The 24,444-nt window shown below is 27.4% G+C and overlaps 1 protein-coding gene across 1 annotated transcript in view; it reads left to right on the forward strand.

Moving 5' to 3' along the window:
* The window catches only part of pros (homeobox protein prospero), a 222,251-nt gene extending 199,018 nt beyond the window's left edge, over window positions 1–23,233 (forward strand). The window contains exons 6-7 of the mRNA XM_075366895.1: window positions 18,128–18,272; window positions 22,394–23,233. Of these exons, the coding sequence (XP_075223010.1) occupies window positions 18,128–18,272; window positions 22,394–22,573 (325 nt within the window). The 3' untranslated portion in view covers window positions 22,574–23,233. The remainder of the gene's footprint in view (window positions 1–18,127; window positions 18,273–22,393) is intronic.
* Window positions 23,234–24,444: the final 1,211 nt, after the last annotated feature.

Consider the following 24,444-nt stretch of genomic DNA (forward strand, 5'->3'; position numbering starts at 1 on the left):
TTTTTTCAGATGACCTTTGTTTGTATATAAAAAGATATTTTGTTATTCTATATTAAAACTATGGAACTGTTTTAATGAACGTTTGAGTGGAAGAAAGAAAACGAGCTCACCAAGTAAAACAGTGGAATTATAATACATATATATATATATATATATATATACACGTAAAATATATATACAAAATAAATTGCATTTTGCAAACACATCAACTGTTGCTATGGTAACGTTGGGGGTTGAAAATTGTGAAAAGTTGAAGCGAAAAAGAGAGTACGAAAAGGGATATAGAATCGCGGCGGGGTAAACAGCGGGAAGGGTGGTATTGCATCGCAAAGCAACTTGCGCTTTGTGACGAGTGGCGGCGCCATGTAGGCCGGCGGATATGCGAGCTTTGGCTTCGAATCGTGTATTAAATACATGTACACCGCGGAGTACATTTACACAAAAACCAGCCTGCCCCGGGCACGGGTCAAACTTTATCCCAACCTACTCTCTTCTCTCTCCCTAACTCTCTCTCTCTCTCGCACGCATTCTCTCTCCTATATATCTCTCTCTGTTTCTCCTATTTCATTTCCAACTTACCTTTTATTTTGTTCCTTTCATCCCGGTTTGCACTCACTAAATTCTGCCCGTTAATACTCGTTTAGTTTTATCTACTCCATGGTAAATGTAAATTTTTTACTCCTACGTATGCATTTATAATGTATGACGCAATAAAATATTAACAGAGAAAACCAAAAAAAATTTAAATATTCATCGATTTGGCATTTAGAAAATAAATCGAAAAGTGCTGAAAGTAGTTGATACAAATATTAAGACATGATTTTTCGAAGTAAGGTTTATAAGATTAACATTCTGCCGTTTTAATCTAAAAATTTATCAATTACATCAGTGATTTTCTAACTGTGCGCCGCGGCCCCCCGGGGAGCCGCGGCCTCTTCACGGGGGTGCCGCGAAATATTGGAAAAGCTTCATAATTAATTGAACCAAGACATTTTATTAATGTAATGTTAATAAAGTAAAAAAAATAATGAAGATACACGAGTTTTATTTATTTTCATCTCTTACTTACTAGTAGTCATACTTTTACTTAGGGTAGGGCGCTATGGAAAAATGTTAATTGAAAAAGGACGCCGCGACTCGGAAAGGGTGCTACAACTCGGAAAAGTTTGGGAACCACTGAATTACATTATTATTAATACTCATTTAGGATTAATAAATGTATTTATTTATCTTTATAAAAATATCTACTCGATGAAAATAGAAAGTTCTATTTCCTTGGTAAAACAACAAAGACTTTAATTTGTTCATAAAACTGTAAATTAAAATAAAAATACCTCTTACTCGAAAAAATAAAATTTTCTGAATACTGAAAAATAAAACAACAAAAATGTACTATTTGACTGAACATAAATGATATGAAAAGAAGTAAAAGTGAAAATTCCACAGATTTAAAAGAATAATAATAATTTAATAGACCAGTTTTTCATCAATTATGCTAATTTGAGACATTATTTCATTCTGTTCTCTTCTCCACCAATCGCCTACAATTATTTTCTTTATATTTTTACTATTAGTTTCCTGCTACTATATAATCACCTTCAATTTTATTATACAAATGTAAAATTTCCTGAAAACTTTTTTTTATCCAATATTCCACAAAACTTCTTCATTTTGAACTTATAGCTCAATCCATCTAATATTTAAATTCATTTGCAATAGCAAATTTTAAAAACTTGCATTTTTCATTTTTAACTTTCCTCTAAAATACTATCAGTAGATTAATATTAATTACATTTATTCTACAACAAATTATTGGCTCAATTCCTTCTTTTTATCTGAAATCGTACTGAGGCTTATAAGATAACCCACTTATTAATGAGAGAGATTTCTTTCATATATTACTGTGCTGTTAAAATTTCTACGTTTATGTAGTGTTGTATCAACAACAAACTTAAACATTGAATTATTATTGGAATTAAATACTTTTTTTATTAAAAAAGGATTACCGCATTATTTTAAAAGTAATTAGAAAGAATGATATTAACGGTGAAGAAATTTCTTAATGAATAAGAACAGTGTTACGTACGTCAGTTAGAAAATGTGATTCGCTGTCAGAACTTAAATTAATTTTTGATAAATCAGTATCAACATAGAGAGAGAGAAATGAAAACTTAGAAGCGGAATGTAAGAGGTAATTTTAAGGCGAGGGTGGTTTTCCGGCCGGAAAGTGTTAGTCACACGCAATCAGAGCACGCAAACAAACAAAACGCTCGCCCCCCCCCCCCGCCATAATACCTTCTTTACACTCTTAGACGATGTTAATTTAACTGTATAAAGTCGTTCATTATTTGGATATTTGTTTAAATTCATTTATTATTTAACGCAAAATTTAAAATGTTAATTTTAAATGTCAGAAAGATAACACGTTAACAAAACCCGAATAACGAATTTTTATTTTGGGTTTAATGGAACAGATGAGATTATTTTAAACTAATTGTCGACTTAAATATTTGTATAATTAAATTTTTTTTTCAATTTATTTATGTAAAAAGTCCTTTTGTTAGTATTTAGTTATTGTAAATTAACACAAAATTATCTCTTATATTACAAAGATAAAACAAATACAAGTTACAAAATATTTTATGCCATAATTACATCTTTTTTTAAAAAAAAATAAAAATCATATTTAGAGTAACAATTCAAGATTCAGTTAATTTTATTTAAAGTATACCCGTACATTTACAAAATTATTAAACCAACCGTTGCTAAAAATTAGAAAAGTAACATTTAAAACTAATATTAATTATTAAAAATTGGTTATAATTTTATATCGACATTAAAAATACTGATACCATTAGTATTACCTATTAAATTATTAGATTCTACCCTACTAAAAGGCATTTGTATGTGTGTCTGTCTGTGTGTGCGTCCCCCGTCAAAATCGGGGGAACGTCTACATAATTGAACATACTGCCCGTCAAAAAATCATAAAATTTCTTCTCAAATGTTTATAACAATAAATAATAGTAATAACAATTATAAAATAAATTAATAAATTTTACTACCGTAATTCATTCATTCAACATCGTCGCAGATCTTAAAACAAAACTAATTCCGATAAAAATAAATCGATTCTGAAAATACTATCGATTATCCATTTAGAATCCATTAATATTTTGTCGGAAGGTTAACTTCGTATTACGATAATTTGTTTCGTAAATCGAATATAATATATAAATTCAATTTATATTAATATAAATAATTTAATAATAATTAATAATATAATTTATATTATAAATTAATAATAATTTAATTATTATTTTACATTTAATAGTTTAATTTATATTTAAGCTTCCAGCTCTCGTAGCGAATTAATTTTCATATGGATATTATGGATCTGAACAAAGTATTTTCAGTATAAGGGTGCTCCCCGCCTCCCGAAGCCGGAATTACGCATAAACTCAGCTCCGAGGGGTGCCTTCGCCTCAAACTATCTCGGTAGGGCGCTATGCTCCATTCAGGTAGCCAGAACTCGGGTCTTTCGTAGCATACCATGCACCTAGCGGAAGGTAACCCCAAGGGATTCCCACGCCGGGACTCCGGTCTTGACACCCAGCCTCTAATGGAGAACTCCCTGAGGGATCCCCCACCAGGACTACGGTCTTGCATTCACCTCGCACCCGGAGATGTAGGTCCCCCTCTGCCCTTTTCATACGGAGAGGACCCCGACCTCACCCGGCGACACTGCCCCCTTGAATGATAGAAGGAGGTCAGCATAGATCTGCCATAACCACCACCGTTGTGATAGTGAGGGCATTGAATGACTTGAGATAATTTAAGATTACGGTAAGCATTCTTAAATTTATATTTTCATTCTGCCATTTTTCATGTCCTAACTTCCTTCCGTTTTAATAACGTGTAATACTAAACTCTTTATGAAGATACTACTAAAAATCTAAAAAAAAAGTAACCGTATTCTATTTTATGGTCTATTTTATGAAAAATGAATTAGTCGAGTATTAGAAAATATTTTTTTTAATTTTATGAAAATCAAAAGATTAATTTTGATAAGATTTTTATAAGACGTCTAAAAGATCTTTAAGATGACATCATTATTCAGTGAACCTATGAGCCTCGCACATTCAAAATATTTTCCAAAGTTTCTAAAATTCTGTTGCCTGTTGATTGAAAGCAGATATACAAAACACATAAATCGACGTATACCCTTAAACGCGTCAAAAATGCATTAGCAATCCTATAAAATGATTTCCTATTTCAAATTTTCTTAATAATAAATTTCTTATATGATTAAAACATACGTACATACATTTTGTAGAAGAAGAGAACTTCCATCGGAAAATACTTAAAAAGAAGACACACAATTTGAGCCCTATTGTACGGTTGTATTACGAACGAATAATGTTTACTTTCATAAAACAGGTTCTTTTTATCATAGAAATATAAAAATGAACATTGTAAAATTCTATTATGACTGTGTGGAGTTATTTAAATTAATCTACCGGAAAATTGGTTAACACCTTTAGAAGTGAAAGAACTAAATTCCGGCTAAACAGACAACAGAAATCCAAATGTGATCCAAAAACTTTTCACTGTTTAAAAGTACTTTCAAAAAATTACACTAAACTAGGATACAGTTAAACAGGTTAACCAATAAATAAAATATATTTGCGTTTCAAATGTAGTTGATTACGAATTTGGGTTTGTTTCAAATTTTTTATATTACTGGATTTCCATTTCTCTCGGTAATTATAACTTAAACTATAGCGACAAAATAATTTTTTATAAAAATTTTACAGTTTACCATATATATATATATATATATATATAATATTACTTAAAAAAATATAATTTAAAACAAAATTGTAGGCTTGTACGAGCAATTAAATGAAAAAGTAGCTTCTAATAAACGTTCTAGACGAAAAAAGAATAAAGTAACAAAGAAATAGATCGAAATAAGGTTAGAAGTTGTAAATAGAAAGTCAAAACGGTTTTCATTTATGCGCTTTACAGATATATAAAGAAATGACATGAAAAAAAAACCACACGGGAGAAAATATCTTTTTTGTTATATTTAGAGAACCATCTACAAGGAATCTGCTGTTTCATTGATTAAATGCATATGAAGCTAATTTTCGTGTTTTCTTTTTCTTTTTTTTTTTTGATTTTTTAAAAGTTGAATTGAAAGCGAACAGAAGAAGAAGTGCACCAAACAAGACTTGCATTAAAATGACAATGGGTAGGATTATAAAATGGAAATTATTTGCTTAAGCCGCCTTTGCGGTCGCTTAGAGGCAAGTCAGCATACATACGCACAACAACGCACATCCGTATCGATTCTACTCCCTTTTTAAACAACCGGAGGATTGTCTAGTTGGAGTCACTTCATTAAAAATTACTTAATTATGCTTTTGGTTCTAATTAGCAAACGTACCTTTTTCTCTTTCTCCCACTCCTCTGACCTCTCAATTTCTCTCTTTCTCTCTCTCTATATCTCTCACTCTCAGCTTTTCTAGATTTTTTACCTTTCCGTGTTTCCTTCGTGACTTCATGCTAAATGTATATATTGAAATATTATATGTAAAAATTCAACACAATTTAAAATTTAAGTAGCTTATTATCAAATGCGCAAAAGTAATTTTCAAAAATGCAATAAATATGGGTAAATTTTATGAAAGATATTTAACGTATCAGTAAGAAAAAAAATTAAATTACCTTACATAAAAGTTTATTACATTTGTAAAACATTATTTTTTCGAAACACTTGGACCATTTCAGATAATTGATTCCTGGAAAAATCTAGGGTAGAAAATAAAACGCTTTATTTTATATTATATCCAAAGTCATATTTAAGTTATTTGTTTCCCAAGAAAAACGAAATTTAATGAACAAAGGTGCATTTTCTCTAAATGTAAACAATTAGTGTCACTCTAAATTAAGTTGATGTCACTTAAAATTAAAAAAAAAAGAATAATAAAAATTATTAAATAAAAACAAAAGTAGTGTAAAACAAAGTATGCTGTAAAAAAAATCTGCATATTTTAATAGTTTTTACAAGATTCTTACTCGCACAAAAATTAAAATGACAAAATGAAAACAAGCTCAACTTTACAAAAATGTGTTTTTAAAAAATAAATCATTAATTAAATAATAATAATTATTATATAGTTTTGTATCCTCTTTCTTAGAAAGGATATTTTATTTTGCTTAAATATAAGTTACGCCTCATATATTTATTTAAATAAATAATGTAAATTGAATATTGTATTAACTATTATCTAAATAAACAACTTTAACCTTACGATTTTTAAAAGGGAACATACCTAACACGTAAAATATTTAAATTTAATTAACATTTTTATGTTAAAAATTAAACTAAATCAATCCCTCTAAGATTTCTCTTAGTTAATAATTCATCTTAGCTCGACTGAAATTCTAATAGTAGAATTTATCGACCTATAAAAAAATGTTAACTTGTTTAAACTATGATTTACGTGAATTAAAATTAATCTCATCTACAAAAATAAGTAAGAAAGGTCATATACCTCAAAGATATTTTTTCTAAAAATGATAATTTCTTTGAACTAATCCCCAAAGAATTAATTCATAACGATTAGCGTGATTTTTTTTAAATCAACAGGTCTCGTTTTAGATACCCCAAAAAACGACCGTTTTTATACATTTCATCTATAATTACTTATTTATCCTGTAATTTAAAAAATATAAACAAAAATAGATATTCTAGGTAAAGAAATTAAATAAAGTAAAATATAACAGTTTAAATTATAAATATTATACATTTAAAAATATTTTTATTTAAACTGAGTTTCTTGTAATATATAGAAACATTTTTAAATATATAATAAATCTGATTAAACCTCTTTTTTACGACATGTTTCGTATAAGTAATAATTAATATTACAGGGAAATTATTATTTTCCAACATCGGGAAACTATTTTAATATACAAGTTCTATACAAAAATAATATGACATTTCTAATTATTTAACGAGTGAAATCTTTATGTAGAAAGTAGGTAGCTATAAAATAATACTACATATATATATATATATATATATATATATATATATATATATATATATATACAGAAAGGTAAGACGCAAATGAACCAGCATAATCCTAAAGTGAAACGCCGTTTACCGACGTTGCTGATATGGGGAGGGAAATCTGGGACAGGTGGTACACCAATAAATATCACTATGTATATACAGGCGTATGTCACCCGCATCAAACTAAAGAAATAGACCAGAGAATATACCTACTCAAACCTCCTGCTGGGTCCTTAACCCTTGATTAAGCCCACATTACTCATACATTCCGTATTTTAAATAGTATATCCGTTCATTGCTCTTATTCTTGGGAACTTTCTTTTAAATCGATTTTTTCTATTTCAAGTGAAATTCAAAAAGAAAATTAACAACAATCATTATAAAATGATAGAGTATTATTTATTTGTAAATATCTTTTGAAGAACAAAATATTCATGGCAAATATAAATTAAATGTATTTAAATTAATAAACAGTAAAGTAACTAAACTAAATTACGCATATTTATTAAATTAATTTACAAAATATTGCCTTTTTCTATTATAATTTCTTATTTTCCTTTTGCTTTTTTGACCAACAGTATCAAACAATATTTTTAAAGAACTTCTAATCCCATGCAGACACAAACGATCTAAATTACGATTACTTTTATTGATTTTTTAATGGCCTTCATATTTATTTTAATTATTTGCGGTATTATTTAAAAGACTTCTTAGAGATGATACTTATTTTTACCTTTTATAAAAAACATGTTCTATAGAAAAAAAATTTGTTACGAAACCCTATAAAGATAAACATACAGTTGTGTCTGTATCATATCCATTTCGTTTACAATCGTCTGTTTCCAACGAGATACGTTTCTTCAACCCGTATAATTCTTATTTCTTTAATCGTATCATTTTTTATTATCGCTTTTAATAGAAAAATTAACCTAAATAATTTATTACATATTTCTGAGATTTCATTTTCAAAAATCTTTAATTATTATTCCCTTTGTTAGCATTTATTTACTTATTTATTTCCAAGAAAATCGGTACAGCCGATCTATAGTAGCACGAGACAAAAACAGACGTAACGGTTGAGAATATTATTTTTAACCTGAGATAGTCTGTTATAAAAAAAATATATAAAAATTATAAAAAATATTTTTATCACTTAAGAATTAACAGAGTAGTTTATTTTAAATATTTACGAAAAGAGGGGGAAAAAATAAAAATTATCACATGTAAACTAACAAAATTAGACATTAAAAATAGGTAGTGAAATCAAGCAATAGCTATTTTCGTTTTATTTTTACTTTTTATTTTCATAATTTTTTTTCTTGTTTTGTTTCATACCTCTAAGTGGTTCGTTTGCATTGAATCGTATATTGTTTATGTTTAATGAAAAGAGAGTGGTAGAAAAACAACCAAAGACAAAAAAAAGAAAATAAAGAAAGAAGCAGTATACACTTCTCATATAAACATACATAAATATAACATTTTATACACAGGAATCCGTGACTAGTCAATAGGTGTGAAATCAAGGGGATATCTACAGTTTGAGAATGGGCTTATTAGCGGAGAGATGTATTCAACGTTTTCAATGTACCAGATCATGAAAAGTTCTGATCGTATTCACGCTTTTCGAGCACAGAATGACAGAGAAAGAGCATCACAGCTAATTATTAAAAAAAAAGAAAGAAAAGAAACACAAGTGGCTGCATGACAGCACATCGTAGCGGTAAGCTATCAATCGTACGTACCTACATAAAACAACAGAAATATATATATATATATATATACATATCACTCTATATTCCTAACGTGTTCCAATTGGTTCAAGAAACAACTTCGCCTGATAACACAGCAATATAATTGTGAACAGAGTATCTTCAAACTTATCATCATTTTTTTCGATTTTCTATAATAATTTTCATAATTCACTCAGGAGTTATTATTCAAAATTATGAAGTAAATTAATGCGAGAAAGTATATAAAAGGTATTTTTCATAAAACAGAAACATGAATGTACAAAGACAAAACTGATGTAAATTAATAAGTTTGTTACAACAAAATTAAAAAAAGAATAGTAATAATGAGAAAATAGCTTTTTTTTAGATAAAAATATTTTTATATTACTACTTTTCTGTCATGAATCAAGTCCTATAATAATTTTAAATAAAATACGTGGAAGTATATGTTTTGGCGTGAAAATAATCTTGCTTATACTCCAGCTATTCAATTAAAGTTTTTTTTAATCGGAAAAGAAATAAGTAATAATACACTTAATATTGTACATTTAAAACTTCTCTCTCTAATTTCTCATTAGAGAAATCAAACCACTCTTATCTGAGTCCCCGTATAAAAAAATCTTTTACTGCGTTTCTACTTAGCGCAAACACAGTTCGAATATCCAATCCTATTTTTTATAAGCTTTTAATAACTAAAAATTCCTCTAAAGACCCCGAGATCATTTTGTCGGGTTTAAATAAGACAATTATGATATTACTACTTCAGGTCTAGAAATAGACCTTATGATTTTTTTCACAGAACCGGTTCCTACCTTTTTTAGTTCTTTCTTTTGTTAGAAATAAATTTATCCTCCGCTTCCAATATGATTGATCGGTTTACATGTCTAAATTAAGTAAGAAACCGCATTACTGAGTGCTACAAACCAGAGCAGATTTTTATTGTTTACAAGGATTTTATTCCTTCAGTTCAGCAATTCCCCATATTGTATGATACCACTGAATTGGAACGGATTTAGTAGTATTTAAATTTGGAAGGATAATTTCTTATTTTTTTAATTAGGTTGAAATAAGATAAATTTAATTTGTTATCAAGGAATTATAAACAAAGTAGAATAAAAAGGTGAAACCGGTAAAATGACAGGTTTTTAGACCTAATCCACGGAGAATAGTAAGGAAAATAGGTGTACAACGATAGTCGATTTATTAGACCCAAAGGAGTTTTTTTTTAAATGTAATTTCTACTTCCATCTAACAAAATTTGCAGTTCAATTTAAGATTATTTTTAAAAATTGTCGGACATGTAAGAAATTAGTAACTATGTAAACGAAATTCGATAATACTCTGCAATATTATTTCGTAGGATAAAGGTGAATGTAATGTATTTCAACCGTATTAATTACAATACGTTATTTTACAATAATGTAAAAAATTCAAAGAAAGAAGGCTTTTTTAAAAATTAATTAGTCAAAAATTTCGGAAAATTCTTACAAAATTGGTGATTTATTTTTTTGTATTTATTTATTTTTTTTTTTCATGAGGCTAATACAACGATGAAAAGTTCTCATTTAAACCTATACTATATGCTAATATATACTATATTTAAGCCTATACTCGTGATTTTAAAGTAATATAAAAATTTTCAATAAATTAATGAAAACCTTTCAAGAGTTTGAAATTTTTACTTCCTAGTACAGAACTAATATGATTGCGAAAAATTTCGGTTTTCAGATTTTAACGGAAATATCCATTTTGACAATCCCTGAATCCATTTTGACTAGTTTCGGCGTGACGTCTGTACGTACGTATATATGTATGTAATTATGTACCTCGCGTAACTCAGAAACCATTAGCCGTAGGATGTTGAAATTTTGGATTTAGGACTGTTGAAACATCTAATTGTGGACCTCCCCTTTTGATTGCAATCGACTGAACCAAAAGTGTCCAAAAAAGCCCAAATTCCAAATTTTGGACTTTTCCTTAACTGCAGTAATAAGCCCTCATCGAGAGCTTTTCGACGATATATCACAAATGGTACTTATTTTCATTGGTTCCAGATTCCAGAGTTATAGCCAAATAAAATTTTAATTAATGAAATATTTGGATCTTACAAGTGGAAGGCACATCGGTTCAATCCGACTTCATCTCCCTTTTTTTAATTTAAATACATTGCTTTATTAATATATGATTGTAAAACAATCTTTACAATAAATAGTAACTCAATAACAATAAAAAAAATATATCAGAAGTTATCAATGAAATAAAATTTTATGTACTTTTCATTTTAAAAAAATCTGTATATTAATTTAATGGGCGTATAAGAAATTCGTGTGGTGTCCACATCAGATTTTTTCTATCGTAACTCAAAATCCGATTATTATTGTTTTTAAGAAGACATTATAAATTTGTTTTTTTGTGGGTAAAATTTCATATTAATGGGATCTGTATAATGTAGTTTAATCTTTAAATTTTTATTTAATAAAATAATCATTAAATGTATTCACATAAAACTACACAGAAACGTGATATATTTAATCCATTACGAGATTTTATACGCTAAATTCGAATAAATAAAGCATACGCTTATAATGTAAATGAATTAAACACAAGTCAACACATTATATATAATAAAATAAAAATATTTCTTACAGAATTTGGCGTTCCCTGGCATAATTTCCGTATCTGTGATGCGAGGTAAGAGAAGCGGATTCACTGTACTTCAACCTATTGCAACAAAATGATATAATGTTATTTATTTAATAACAACGTAAAACAAATTATAATAAAACTTCAAAGAAAGAAGGTTTTTTAAAAATTAATTTAAATGTCAATAATTTCAGGAGACTTAGAAAATTTGAGTTGGTGACTTATTAATCTAAGAATTAAATTCTTCTACCGTACTTAAAAAAATATAAGTTTTCAACTAAAATAAATTATTAATTGTTTTAAATCAGTTTCTTTAATTATTATAATAATGGAAAAAAATTCGATTTTCTTTTGCAACTAAAATATATACTTCCCACTTCTCTTCTATTCTCTTTACATAGTATTCCGCTTAATTCAGCTTTGTATTGCATATATAGATAGGTATTTATGATTTGCATAAGAAATGACTCTCTAGTCATAATACTTTCATATTTTAAATAGATCTATAATGTAAAACAATATAAAACTAAGGTACGGCATTGGGTGTGTGTTATTGGAGGACAAAATAGACAATCGAAATCCCTCCAAGATAGCAGAATATACAGGATAGATCAAAATTCTAATATACATCTCACGGTGTAATTTGTAATTGTTTTATGTCATTATCGGTATATTTATGTGCATTTTTTTATCTATTACTCGAAAGAATTTCCATTCCCATTATTCAGAAAATTATATCTACTTCAACAGAACGTGATAATAAAGTCTAATAGTTTTAATATATTTTAGATCGTAAACCGTAGATTAAATTGATATCGTCCGAACGAAGCCGATTTGAGAAAAAACAATATTTATTTATTTATGAAATATCGTCATGGCAAATCGACTGTTTAAGAATCTGATTTTGGAAGTCGAAGATTCTGAATTCAAATCCTAGTAAATACTCGTATAAGTTACTTTAATATTGATTTGAATACTAGATGGTGGATATAGATCTACTTTGTGGTTAAATTAACCACAAATCTCAGGAACGGTCGGCTTAATTTTGTACAAGACTATATCTCACTTACGTGTCATACATATCTTTCTCATCTCATAGGCCCGGGGGGGGGGGGTTTGCTTATTGTTCACATGTTGAACAGATTGCAACGTATACATTAGGAACAGAAAATAAATAATTTTATATATATTAAAAAATAGCATTCTAACAAGAAAATATAATTTGTGTTAAATTGTCTAAAATTATCTTTTAGACATCTTTTTATCTCCTTTTTAGAGCCTCGCATAGATTCGTTCTAAAAATCACGATATCTGTGAAGTCGATAAATGGGTTAAAAAAAAATTAGAAATTTAAACAATTTTAAAAAAATAATAATTACGTGTATAAAAGTTACAAAAAAAATAATAAAATTTATTTCTATAATTCATATGAAAAATTTAAAATAAAAAAGGTAGGCCTCGTAAATAAATAATTTTGTAATTTGTTTATAAATTTTCAATTCGGTTTCTGATCGATATGTTAAATAATACTGAACAACAATATTCCATATTTAGTGAATGTATTTTTATCGCTTAATAATTCAAATTTAAAATGATTGGAGTAAATTTTAATAAATTTCTTATATTTATGAAAAAAACAACGGTTCTACAGATTGTCCCATATGTTTCCATATATAAAAAATTAATTTTTTTTTTATCAGTATTTTGAAAATAAATTTCGACGCGTGTCCTCCACTGCCGAATAACACCCCATATGATTCCATTCATAGTAAAAATATTTATTTTTGTTATGAAGGCCATCAGGAAGCATTTAGAAGCATAACTGTGTTAAACACAACGGTTATGCTTTTATATCTTTTTTTGCTACGTTTTGTATCTTTTCTGATATACCATGGCCTTCATAAAAATGATTATTTTTCCTATGGAACTTGGAAACTTTTTTAATTTCCAGGGTGCCTGGAAATTAAAAATAAAAATCTCTTTCTTATGTTCATTTATCTTACCGGAAAAAAATTAAAAAAAAAATTAAACTTAATAATTGAACTTAATGAATTTAACGATATTGTAAGCACTTTTAAATTAATTAGAAGTTACATTAATTTTATTTATATACTTATAAAATAAGCAACAAAGTCGATAGTGTAAATAAGTAATATAATTAAATCGGTGCGGAGAAATTATTTACGACTTTATTATAACAAAATGTAAATAAATAACTTAACAATGCGGTAAACAAAGGTGCCAGTTTTTGGCATGACAAAACGTCTTACGTAGCGCGCATTACTTCTACGTTTAAAACAATAACTACTGTTGTGAGAGGAAAATTAAGAGTTAAAGCGAGATAAAAAATATACAAGTATGAAAGAGGAAGAGAGAGGCACGAAAAAGTTAGGGGAAAAAAGAGAGAGAGAGAAAGAGCAGCACTCGAGTTAACTCCACCTTTTCTCTTTCATATAAATACAGCAGAGTGCCAATTAAAGCAGCAGCTCTTTCCCGACCATTCCTGCGTTAAAACATCTTTGAAATTGCATTTTCTATTTCAGAAATATGCATATATACAGTACTGTAAGAGGTAAACAACCCTCTCCATCCGTTTCTCAGATCAGGTGTCACAACCTCACACGACAAGCCTGGTTTCATTTGCTTCGATACACTTCTATAAAGTTCCTGAAATAGGTTGCCCCTATTACCATCTATATATTTTTTTCGAATAGTAGCTCCTTCAGCACTTTTTTTACATCGACTTTGAAAATTCACGCTTCACTCACGGCAATAACTTTAACGCACGTCTTTATTCAATTTTTTTATTATTATTACTATTATCATATTGTTCTAATAATTTCCAATATTGGTTATTTGAATCGGAAATAATTTTTATGCAATTATAAAACAGAAATTAAAAAACATAATAATGAATGGTACTGCCGGAAATTTTTATTTTATAAGCAAGCTATTGTGATATTTTTTCTTCATTTAAATTAAGTTCAGTTAATAATAATAATAACAATAATAATGTTCTACAAATCAAATTTTAATTACTCATCTAAAACAAATATAATAATAATAATAATAATAAATCCATATTGATTAACACACTTAATAAACAGTATTTATACATTTACTTTAGAATTTATTTATAAAAGAAAAATACTTATCATTCTAATAAAAATAAAATGTTTAGATCAATTATCCACTCCATTCTTACTGAAATAGGCTCCAATCTAAAATAATTTAAAAAACAAAGCCATCTAAATATTAAAAAAAATAATGCTAATAAAAAAAATAGCTAATACATTGAAAGTTTGATTCGCCTTGTATTCAAATAATAAATAATTTGTTTTAAAACATAAAAAATATCTAATACGATCGTTTTATTCTGACTTTACATGATCTGAACATTAATCTGAAATCTCATTAATCTGTACCCGCATTAAAAATATTAGATACTGGTAATAAATATTAATCACATTTTGGTACTACCACTTACAATTAACAGGACTACCAAATAAGCTTTGGATACAAAAAATTAAACTAATAAGAATAGTCAAATGAATTGTTCCGAATGCTAAATATATATTGTATGTAAAAATTTACTATCGCACAACAGTAAGACTAGTAAAACTTTAATCATTTTGGATAGTTCTCAGTTTAACCCCTAGGTATGTATATATTGAATCCTTACTTTTCAACAAATGGACTGGTTTTGATAAGTAAATTTTTCTAGTAGTCTCGTTGAAAAACATTTTATTATAATTTATAGCATGTTTTTTTTTAAATGAAAGATTACATTTCTATAGGATTTTTCTGTCATTATTATTAAATATTTTTAAAACCAAAATATCATTGTTTATTAACTCTAATACTCAAGATATTTGCTATGAAAAAATTCCAGAAAATTAGTTTGAAAATAGGATAATGCAACTATCCAGGAGACAAATTTCTCGTCTTTGAATTTTTTACATACATTTTTTTCTCATTCAGTTAGAAGTACTAAAAAAAACGAAATTATAAAACGCCTAAATAATAATAAATCTAACTTAAAACCAAGACCCACCGGGTTGGTTTAAGGCTAAACTTGTCATCGTAAATCAGCTAATTTTCAATTATAAACAATAATAAACGAAACAAACTAAAAAAAAATGTATATATAGCGACTGATTTTTTCTTTAAATGACGTTATAGAAATTATCACTAAATTCCAGATTTAAACCGCAATAACTGCGATTATATTTCAGAAATTTTATGAAAATTGCTTTAAAGTTCTAAAATTCATGAAAATATAATTTGCAATATAAATAAAAATAAACTAATTATAAATTATTAAAATCATAAAAACTGTTTTTTTAGAAATCCTACATTCAAGTTTAAAAAAATTGTGTTTATGCCGTATGTGAAAAGTAATGTCTTATACATTTAGCTTAGTGAATTATATTTAGATAAAATCCGTGAATCCGTGATAGTTTCCTTTATTGAGTCTCTACGAGAAAAGTATATCGGTAAAAAATAGGCATCCAAATCAATCGGTTTAACAGTAAATGAAAATTTAACCCGATAAAAAAATTAGAATGAAAATTATTTTAATCCAAAATAATAATATATTTTTTAATTGAAATTTACCCGTGAACTTAATAACTAAAAATTAATATTCCAACAATAAAAATAAATTATTCTAATAAAATTTAAATAAAGTATAAAGTTTTTTTTTTATATTTTCCTTCCATGTATAAAAAAATGAAATGAAAAGGAAATGAAAAATATTAATTTTATACTTAAAAAAATAAACAAAGCGATTAAAAGAAGTTAATTTCTTTTTTTTCTTTAAAAAAATATAATAATATTTTCTTATAAATATATACATTCATAGACTAAATGTTGTATCAAATTATAAATTATGGTAGACTAATAAAATGAAAAAGATACAGACTTCACCTTAATTTTAAAACATTTTATTTCTTTATAAAAATATGTAAGTAATACTAATAATAATAATTTAATTAAAACTTATGAATAAATACGAAACTTAATTATTAAACGTCTTCTTTATTCATTATACATGTACTTATACGACGTAACTGTGAAAATAAAAATAAAAAAATTAAATTGCATAAAAAAAAGAAAAATATAACGCTGTAATTTACGTTTTTATTATTTTAAATTATGAAAGAAACTGACATTAAGCTTCAGTAATTTTTCTCAAGAGCATTAAGTAACTAATTCAAAAACGGTGTTAGATCAGTTAAGGTTAGTAGCTTTATTGCGTTAATTCATAAATATTAAACCGATTTTTTTTTTTTTAAATTGAAAGAAGATGAGAGAAGTGGTGATGATTATGAAAAAAAGAGATAGTATTTATATGCTCCTGGTTTTTCTTTTATTTCTTTATTTTGAGTTCTAACCAGAATACTAATTGCAGGGAGAAACCGTTTGAGAGTTTAAAATGTTAAACAGCCTATTAACACCGTATGACACCTGATGATTATTGACAAAGATAATTACATTTAATGAATAAAGTTCACACCTTCTGATTAAACAAAATGATGTAAAGCCGTCAAGACAATATAGGGAGCGCGTTCTTCCATCACAAAAAGAGAGACGACGTTTCCTTCAACGTCGTCGACTATTCTGAATATGAAATATACCTAGCGGAATTACATACAGTATCTCGATTCTCTACCGGTTTATGAATAAACTCTTCATCTCTCGAAATCATAAAGACAGGCCGCGCGCGCTCTAATGGCTCAGCGACGTCATATACATCGGGTGCCTGCTGCCTACGGTCTTTGTTGCTCGACTTTCCGCTTATTGCAGAGAAAAGTATTACAGGAAGTACAAGCTATACAGATCGTGAAAAGATTTATAAACTGAAAATTTTTTACAGTATTCAAGGCATTTGTTCTAACGCCTTGGCTTACTTGTTTTAACTTACTCCGTAAATATATATAATGCGAGCTGTTTTACAGGTGAAGTTCAGCTTAGCAAATCTTTATTTATTACTTCCTTCCATATTTAAAAAAAAAAAAATAAGTACTTTCTTTTGAAATAACCAAGTCTGATGTAAGTATTTTTACAATGAACTCCGGATTATCTATATCTACACCATTCCATTTATTATTATTCCTTATAAAAAAAAAAAGACTTTCTCATTCCCTTTACAGAAATTCTATTCAAACAAATACATCTTTATTTAGCTACCCAGTTAAAGAATTAGAAGGAGCATTATAATAATAAAAATGAAATGACAATAGAACATATTTTAGTAATTAAATGCTAAAATTACAACAAAAATATCATTTCAGCAAAACATAATCTACCGATTAATTCATTAACAAGTTTATGATTTCAGCAATTAAAGTAAGGTAAAAGAAATAAAAAAAAACTTCATCAAAAACGTTTTACCCGATATACCTCTGCCACTAAGCACACTGAGCAAAACATTTGTGTGCCTTCTACGAACGTAATTATATTTTTTATTCTTAGTGTATTAATAAGTACCACATATGGCTGAAAGACTTGGATAAAATGTTTAATAAAACGAGAAATATAAAAAAAAGTTACAACTTTTGATAAACTGTTGTGCTTTTTTAGTGATATTTATTAAAACTTTTGTACAATCAGTGTAGATTATGTTTGTTTTATCTGTTAATTATTTACGGTTTTATTTTTACAGGGAGTTCTACTATATTCAAATGGAAAAATATGCCAGACAGGCAGTTAGTGAAGGAGTTAAAAATGCTGATGATCTACATGTCAGTGCAGACTGTGAGATCTACAGAGTTCTCAATTTACATTATAACAGAAACAACCACATAGAGGTATGCGGACCTCAGGTGCGCCTTAGTCTAGTAATTTAGTACAATACCCGATTCTTAATAATTATTCTAATATTAACAAAATGCTATTAATCATATAAGACTCATATTAATATAAAATAAACTACAAAACACTTAAGTAGATTCTGTAATTTAGTGTGGCCTATTTAATACACATACATTCTATTATAAATCAATTTTTTTGGAGGTAACAGTATTTTCAGATAAGCACGAATTAATCAAACTTTACAACTCGGCTTGCAGAACGATAAAGAAAACCGGCAGAATTAACATTTTTAAATTAAAAAATGTTAATTGGTTTGTTACGAATCTTAAAATACAGTGTTGTCAAATAAACAAAGATAAATCTTTTTCATACTGATTTTTGTTGGTCGTCATTCATGTAATGACAAAATTTTCAAATGTCTTTTTTCTCATTACTTATACCTCTGAAAATGTACAATTTTTATTTGGAATTACATGTGTGAAGGATAAAAAAGTTTACTGCTTTAGCGGATTTCATGTATATATGTATTTTTTGAATTTTTTTCAGCTAATTTTTAATAATTAAACAAAAAAATCACGGTTAATCTAAAGTGCGAGTAATTTCTCATATAATGTATTTTTTTAAAGTCCTACACATATTCCGTCACAGAAAACACAAAATATATGTATATTGTGTATGTATGTACACACTTGTGTAAACATTTACATATACGTAAACCCTTACTCGCATTAACAGTTACAAAATGGATAGCATAATGGATGTAACAATTTTTTCTGTAAATAATATAATAAATCATCAGAAAAAAACATAAAATTATTATTTTACGGACATAACTAAGCTTAACTGTACAGCTATAATAATAACAAACTTAGCTCATTCAAAAGTACATATATCTCATACACACATGCATATATATATATATATATATATATATGACCTCATAATTAATATATATATATATATATACATTCATCATGTGGTCGAGTATATAAAAATGATGATAAAGAAAAGCATTACATCTAGGTATATCTGTATTGGATATGTTACAAATACAGTACACAGAAATGAGATAATTAATGTATGTTATTCCTTTCTGTAGAACCGAGTTAGAATATTTAATTCAAGCTTGCCATAATATTCCGCTTTGATCCAGACAAGCTCTATAGCAATCCCAGTGCAACGCAAACATTCTACTCTCATGATTTCTCCTTCAGATTGCCCTCTTTCTCTTACATATACATACACACTAGCATACATAACACTATTACTACCAGCACATACATAAATACATACATACATATATATAAACCATCTTATTTCTTGTTCTCTCCACTTTCAGTTCTCTTCATTAACCTTAACAGAACTATTGCTGCACACTTTAAATATTTTTATATCTTTATTAGAAAAAATTTTAATAAAAAAATCACATTTCTAGAAATACATATGATGAAAATAATAAGTTATTAGATTATGTCAACTGACATTATGTACGTATTTATATATATACATATAAAAAGATCACATTATCTAACCAGCTGTACCGTGTAATGGTTATCACTGCAGACTGTTCTAGTATGATTTTCTTTTAGTGGTAATGTTTATCAATAAAGTTCTTTCCAGACATACCTGTAGACATCTCTATGTACTAAATAAATTAATAAGAGATAATGTGAAATTTCTCAATAAATTACGAGGTCTGTTCATAAAGTAACCCAACATTTTTAATGACGCGCCAGCGGAGATATTTAGTGACGTACGGTTGGCAGCGTTATGTTCGGATAACCTCCTCTGTTCTTGGATTGCTGATATTTCGTTTAATTTTCGTGTTATTGTTATTTGACTGCAATCTGCTTAAGTGTTAATGCAATTTTTGTAATCTGCGATTTTCGGGAGCAGCGATACAACAAAACCTTTCCCTGAAACTGGAGAAAACCTTGACAGAAACGTTTCAACTTTTTAAAACACGCTTACAAAGATCATGCTCCGGGTCGTACGCAATGTTACGAATGGTTTTCACGATTTAAAAGTGGTCGTCTGTCGATTGAAGATGACCTTCGACCAGGAAGGCCTTCGACTTCAATTGATAATACTCGCGTTAAGAAAATCAACGATCTGATGGGGTGTAAATCGCCTATTGACTGTCAGAGAACTCGCAGAAGCGGTTAGCATCTCGACTGGATCATGCTGTGACATTTTGACTGAAAAATTGCAGCAAAGTTTTTTTTTAGTTTGATGACCGAAAAGAAAAAAGAACAACAAACCGATGACGATGAAACATTCATGGAAGGATCATAACGAGAGACGAAAGCCGTGTTTACGGCTACAAAATCGAGACAAAAGTTCAATCATCACAATGGATCGGCAAAGGATCTCCACGTCCCAAGAAAGCACGTCAGCCTCGATCCGATGTCAAAGTGATGCTCTCTGTTTTTTCGATTTTAATGGAACTGTGCATTTTGAATTCTTGCCTCGAAGTGAAACAGGGAGCCGTGGGTACTATCAAGGCGTTTTACAACGGTTACCTGAAAAAATCCGCAGAAAGAGACCAAAGTTGAAGCGGACATTTCATGGTTCTTTCACCACGACAGCGCCCGCACACTCAACTATGTCAATTCGTCAGTTCTGTGACAAAAAATCAAATGACTGCCTTCTCTCAGCCTCCCTACTCGCCAGACCTGGTTCCTTGCGTTTTTTTTCTCTTATTGTCAAAATTATTATCAGTGATGAAAGGACGCCGTTCTGAGACTATTGATGACATTAACAAATTCGTCACGGACCTTAAAGGCCATTTCAATTAAAGCTATCCAGGACTGCTTCGCGAAGTGGAAACACCGCTGGGAAAAGTGTGTGAATAAGGTAGGAGAATAATTTGAAGGGGACAAGGACCAATAATTTGTAAAATCAATAATAAAGATTAAAAAAATAAAGTTCGGTTATTTTCTGAACAGAATTAGTACACAAATTTTTAAATTAAACTTTTAATTTAAATTATTCAATTAAATTAAAAACTAAAATCTACTGATACTTATATAGGCCTGTTACTAAAGTTGTAGATTATACCTAGTGTGTGAATTTTACAAGTAAGCTGCTCTATACTTAAATATTACCAAAAAGAGAAATTCCTAGTCAAGAAATTGAAAAAAATCTTAAAACAACCTTACTTTTCTAATACTAAAAGAAAGCAGATTACCATGCTAATTTTGTTCTGTTTTTATGTTAAATTTAAATAAAAGTGCATATAAATATGAGTAAACATGTTTAAATTCATGAAGATTTTATCTAAATTTTAAAAAGATAATGCAAATCTATATCATAAAAAGTTTCATCGATTCATAAGTCTATTAACAGGATAGTAACTTCCATGCAAATGCACTTTATATATTTTGCATTTACATATATACATATATGTGTGTGTGTGTGTGTGTGTGTGTGTGTGTGTGTGTGTGTTATATGACTTAAAATAATATTATTCATTTAAATAATTTATATAAATTATAAATGATGTTAGTTTGATTTTTCAATAATACACATGCTGTGTTGGTACATACAGCAAAATTTTCATTCACTGTTGCACAAGTTATGGATAAGATATAGGCTTGATATTACCACAAATATATATTATGACATAATTTATTTAATTGTATATTGTCACATACTTAAATCATTGCCTTCGGTGTTTTATTATATTTAAAATCAAATAGACCTATCAGAAGTTTAAAGATATTATAACTTATATAATAATAATAAAAACTTTATAATAATAAAAAGAAAAGGGACAACTGAAATTAGAAATTGAAATACAAAATTCTGCTTACTTAGATCTGAAACATCTCAAGGTGTAGTATCCAAAGAATAAAGAATAAAATTATAACAGTTAAATTTAATATATCCATTTCCATTTACATTTAATATGCGGTTACCCTTCACACGGTTAGCTGTGTTCTTGGGATTTATTTATTTGTATTTTAGTTTATGACTTAAGTAAACAGAATAAATAGATAATCAATTTAAAACCTTTTTAACAGAACACGAATTGAAATAATCCAATACGATTCAAACATAAATAATTGAAAAGAAAGGCGAATCTAAGTAATAATAATGTATAAATTTGTTACAGGTTCCATCAAACTTTAGGTACGTAGTCGAACAGACATTAAGAGAATTCTTCAAGGCTATACAAACCGGAAAAGATACAGAGCAATCGTGGAAGAAATCGATATACAAAATAATATCAAGGCTGGATGATCCTGTTCCAGAATATTTTAAATCCCCAAACTTCTTAGAACAACTAGAATAAGAAGACTCGACAAACCTTAGAGCGGATTCTGTACCACTTTCATTTTACTACCGATAAACCCCCCGCCCTGTTATCATCTTAAAAGAAAAAATTCTTCCGTACAAGACGATGAACTATGTTCCTGTTTTAAATGAAAAATCAGTTTTATACTGAAAAACCAAAAATAAAAATCTGTAAACTGTTTTGTGTGACGTACGATCGTACGATCGAGTGTGAACTGTAGCGTACGCTCGTTATAATTATAAAATTTATAATTATCACTATTATTATTATTACTAATATAATTATTACTTTTTTTTAAGCTCATGGACGACTAGAGTCGAGTTGCATGGGTCCATTAAAAGTACTATGCATTCACTCATGTACAGTGGTTGAGTTCATATATAATGTGCATCGTGTCAACTAAAACTAATCCTATTATTACTAATATTATAACTATTACTACTCCTAACTATGAAAACCTGTTTGTATATATAAACACATGATTATTATTATTAATACTATAATATAAATATAAGTTAATTGTTTTATTAATCGATTAGCGGCGAGAGATAAAAACGGCATTGAGATTTGATAATATTGTAAATTTTTAACTATAGTCGTCTATCAAATAGACAATATCTTAAGGTTGTAAAAATTTATAAATAAAATTTTCTTATTAAAAAAATTATTTATCACGAGTTATTACATAATAAAAAAATTATATACTAATTTATTCGGCTTAAATTTTTCATGTTGGCTATTTTAAATTTGAAAAATATTTATTACTAAAAGAAATTTTAAATAAATTATTAAAAGTTATTTTTTGGAAGTTTAGAAATTGTACAGTACCCAGATAATTAAATAAAATCTCTCCGCCATGTTTTTTACTCCTTACCTTTTGTACAAATTTTATTTCTTAGTATTAAATAATATAAAATAAATTATAATTATCATACCAAAAATTTATTATTGTATATTAATTTAAGAATCATTATATTATTATAATTTTTATATTGAATAGTGTTCAGAATTATTTTATTTTAATTCACTTGTTACCATGATATGGTACAAAAAAAGTGAAAAGAATTACTATTATATTAATTGTTTTAATTTTTAGGAAAAAAATATATTTTTGATTGTTTAGTTTTTTTAGATAATATTTTATTATTATTATTATACACAGTGTTTTCTTAGGAGTATAATCACAGATTTATGTATGAATGTTTTTTTAATTTTTTTATTAAATCAAAAGAATTGTTTTTATCACAACAAAATTTATATCGGTAATAATAGAATAAAAGTATTAACAATTAAACACTATTAATATTTTTTAAAACAAAAATACAACTTTAATTATTACAATTATTATTAATTTTCAAAAATAATATAATGTGATTATGCTCCTAGATGTGTACACTAGTCCAAAAAAAAATGAGTAAAGACTGTATTTTTTTTTCTTTACCAAAAAAATATGATAAATAATATGTAATATAGTTCACATCAGAATAATTTTTTTTTTTTATATTTTTCAAATATAAAAATGCTACATCATAGTTTTCCATCAAACTTAAACAGCATCCTGTTATATTAAATTAAAATATACGGTAAAGATTTGATTACTAGAAAAATTACTAATATTTTAAGATATCAAAAAACATCATTTCACATTTTAAAATCTCTTTAAAATATAAATGCAAAATTTAATTCTAAGATTATCAAAATAAAAATAAAAATGTTTACACTACGTAACATTTATTTTTACATGGCTGGTATCAGGCTCAATAACTGATAATTTTATTATTTATGTTAAAATCCAAGATTTTTTCCATTTCTTGAACTGAATTCTTTTATTACTAAAATTATCTCTTCGTTTCATTAAAAATAATTAC

The sequence above is a fragment of the Lycorma delicatula genome, chromosome 5 (assembly GCF_047948215.1).
Source record: "Lycorma delicatula isolate Av1 chromosome 5, ASM4794821v1, whole genome shotgun sequence".
Taxonomy (NCBI): domain Eukaryota; kingdom Metazoa; phylum Arthropoda; class Insecta; order Hemiptera; family Fulgoridae; genus Lycorma; species Lycorma delicatula.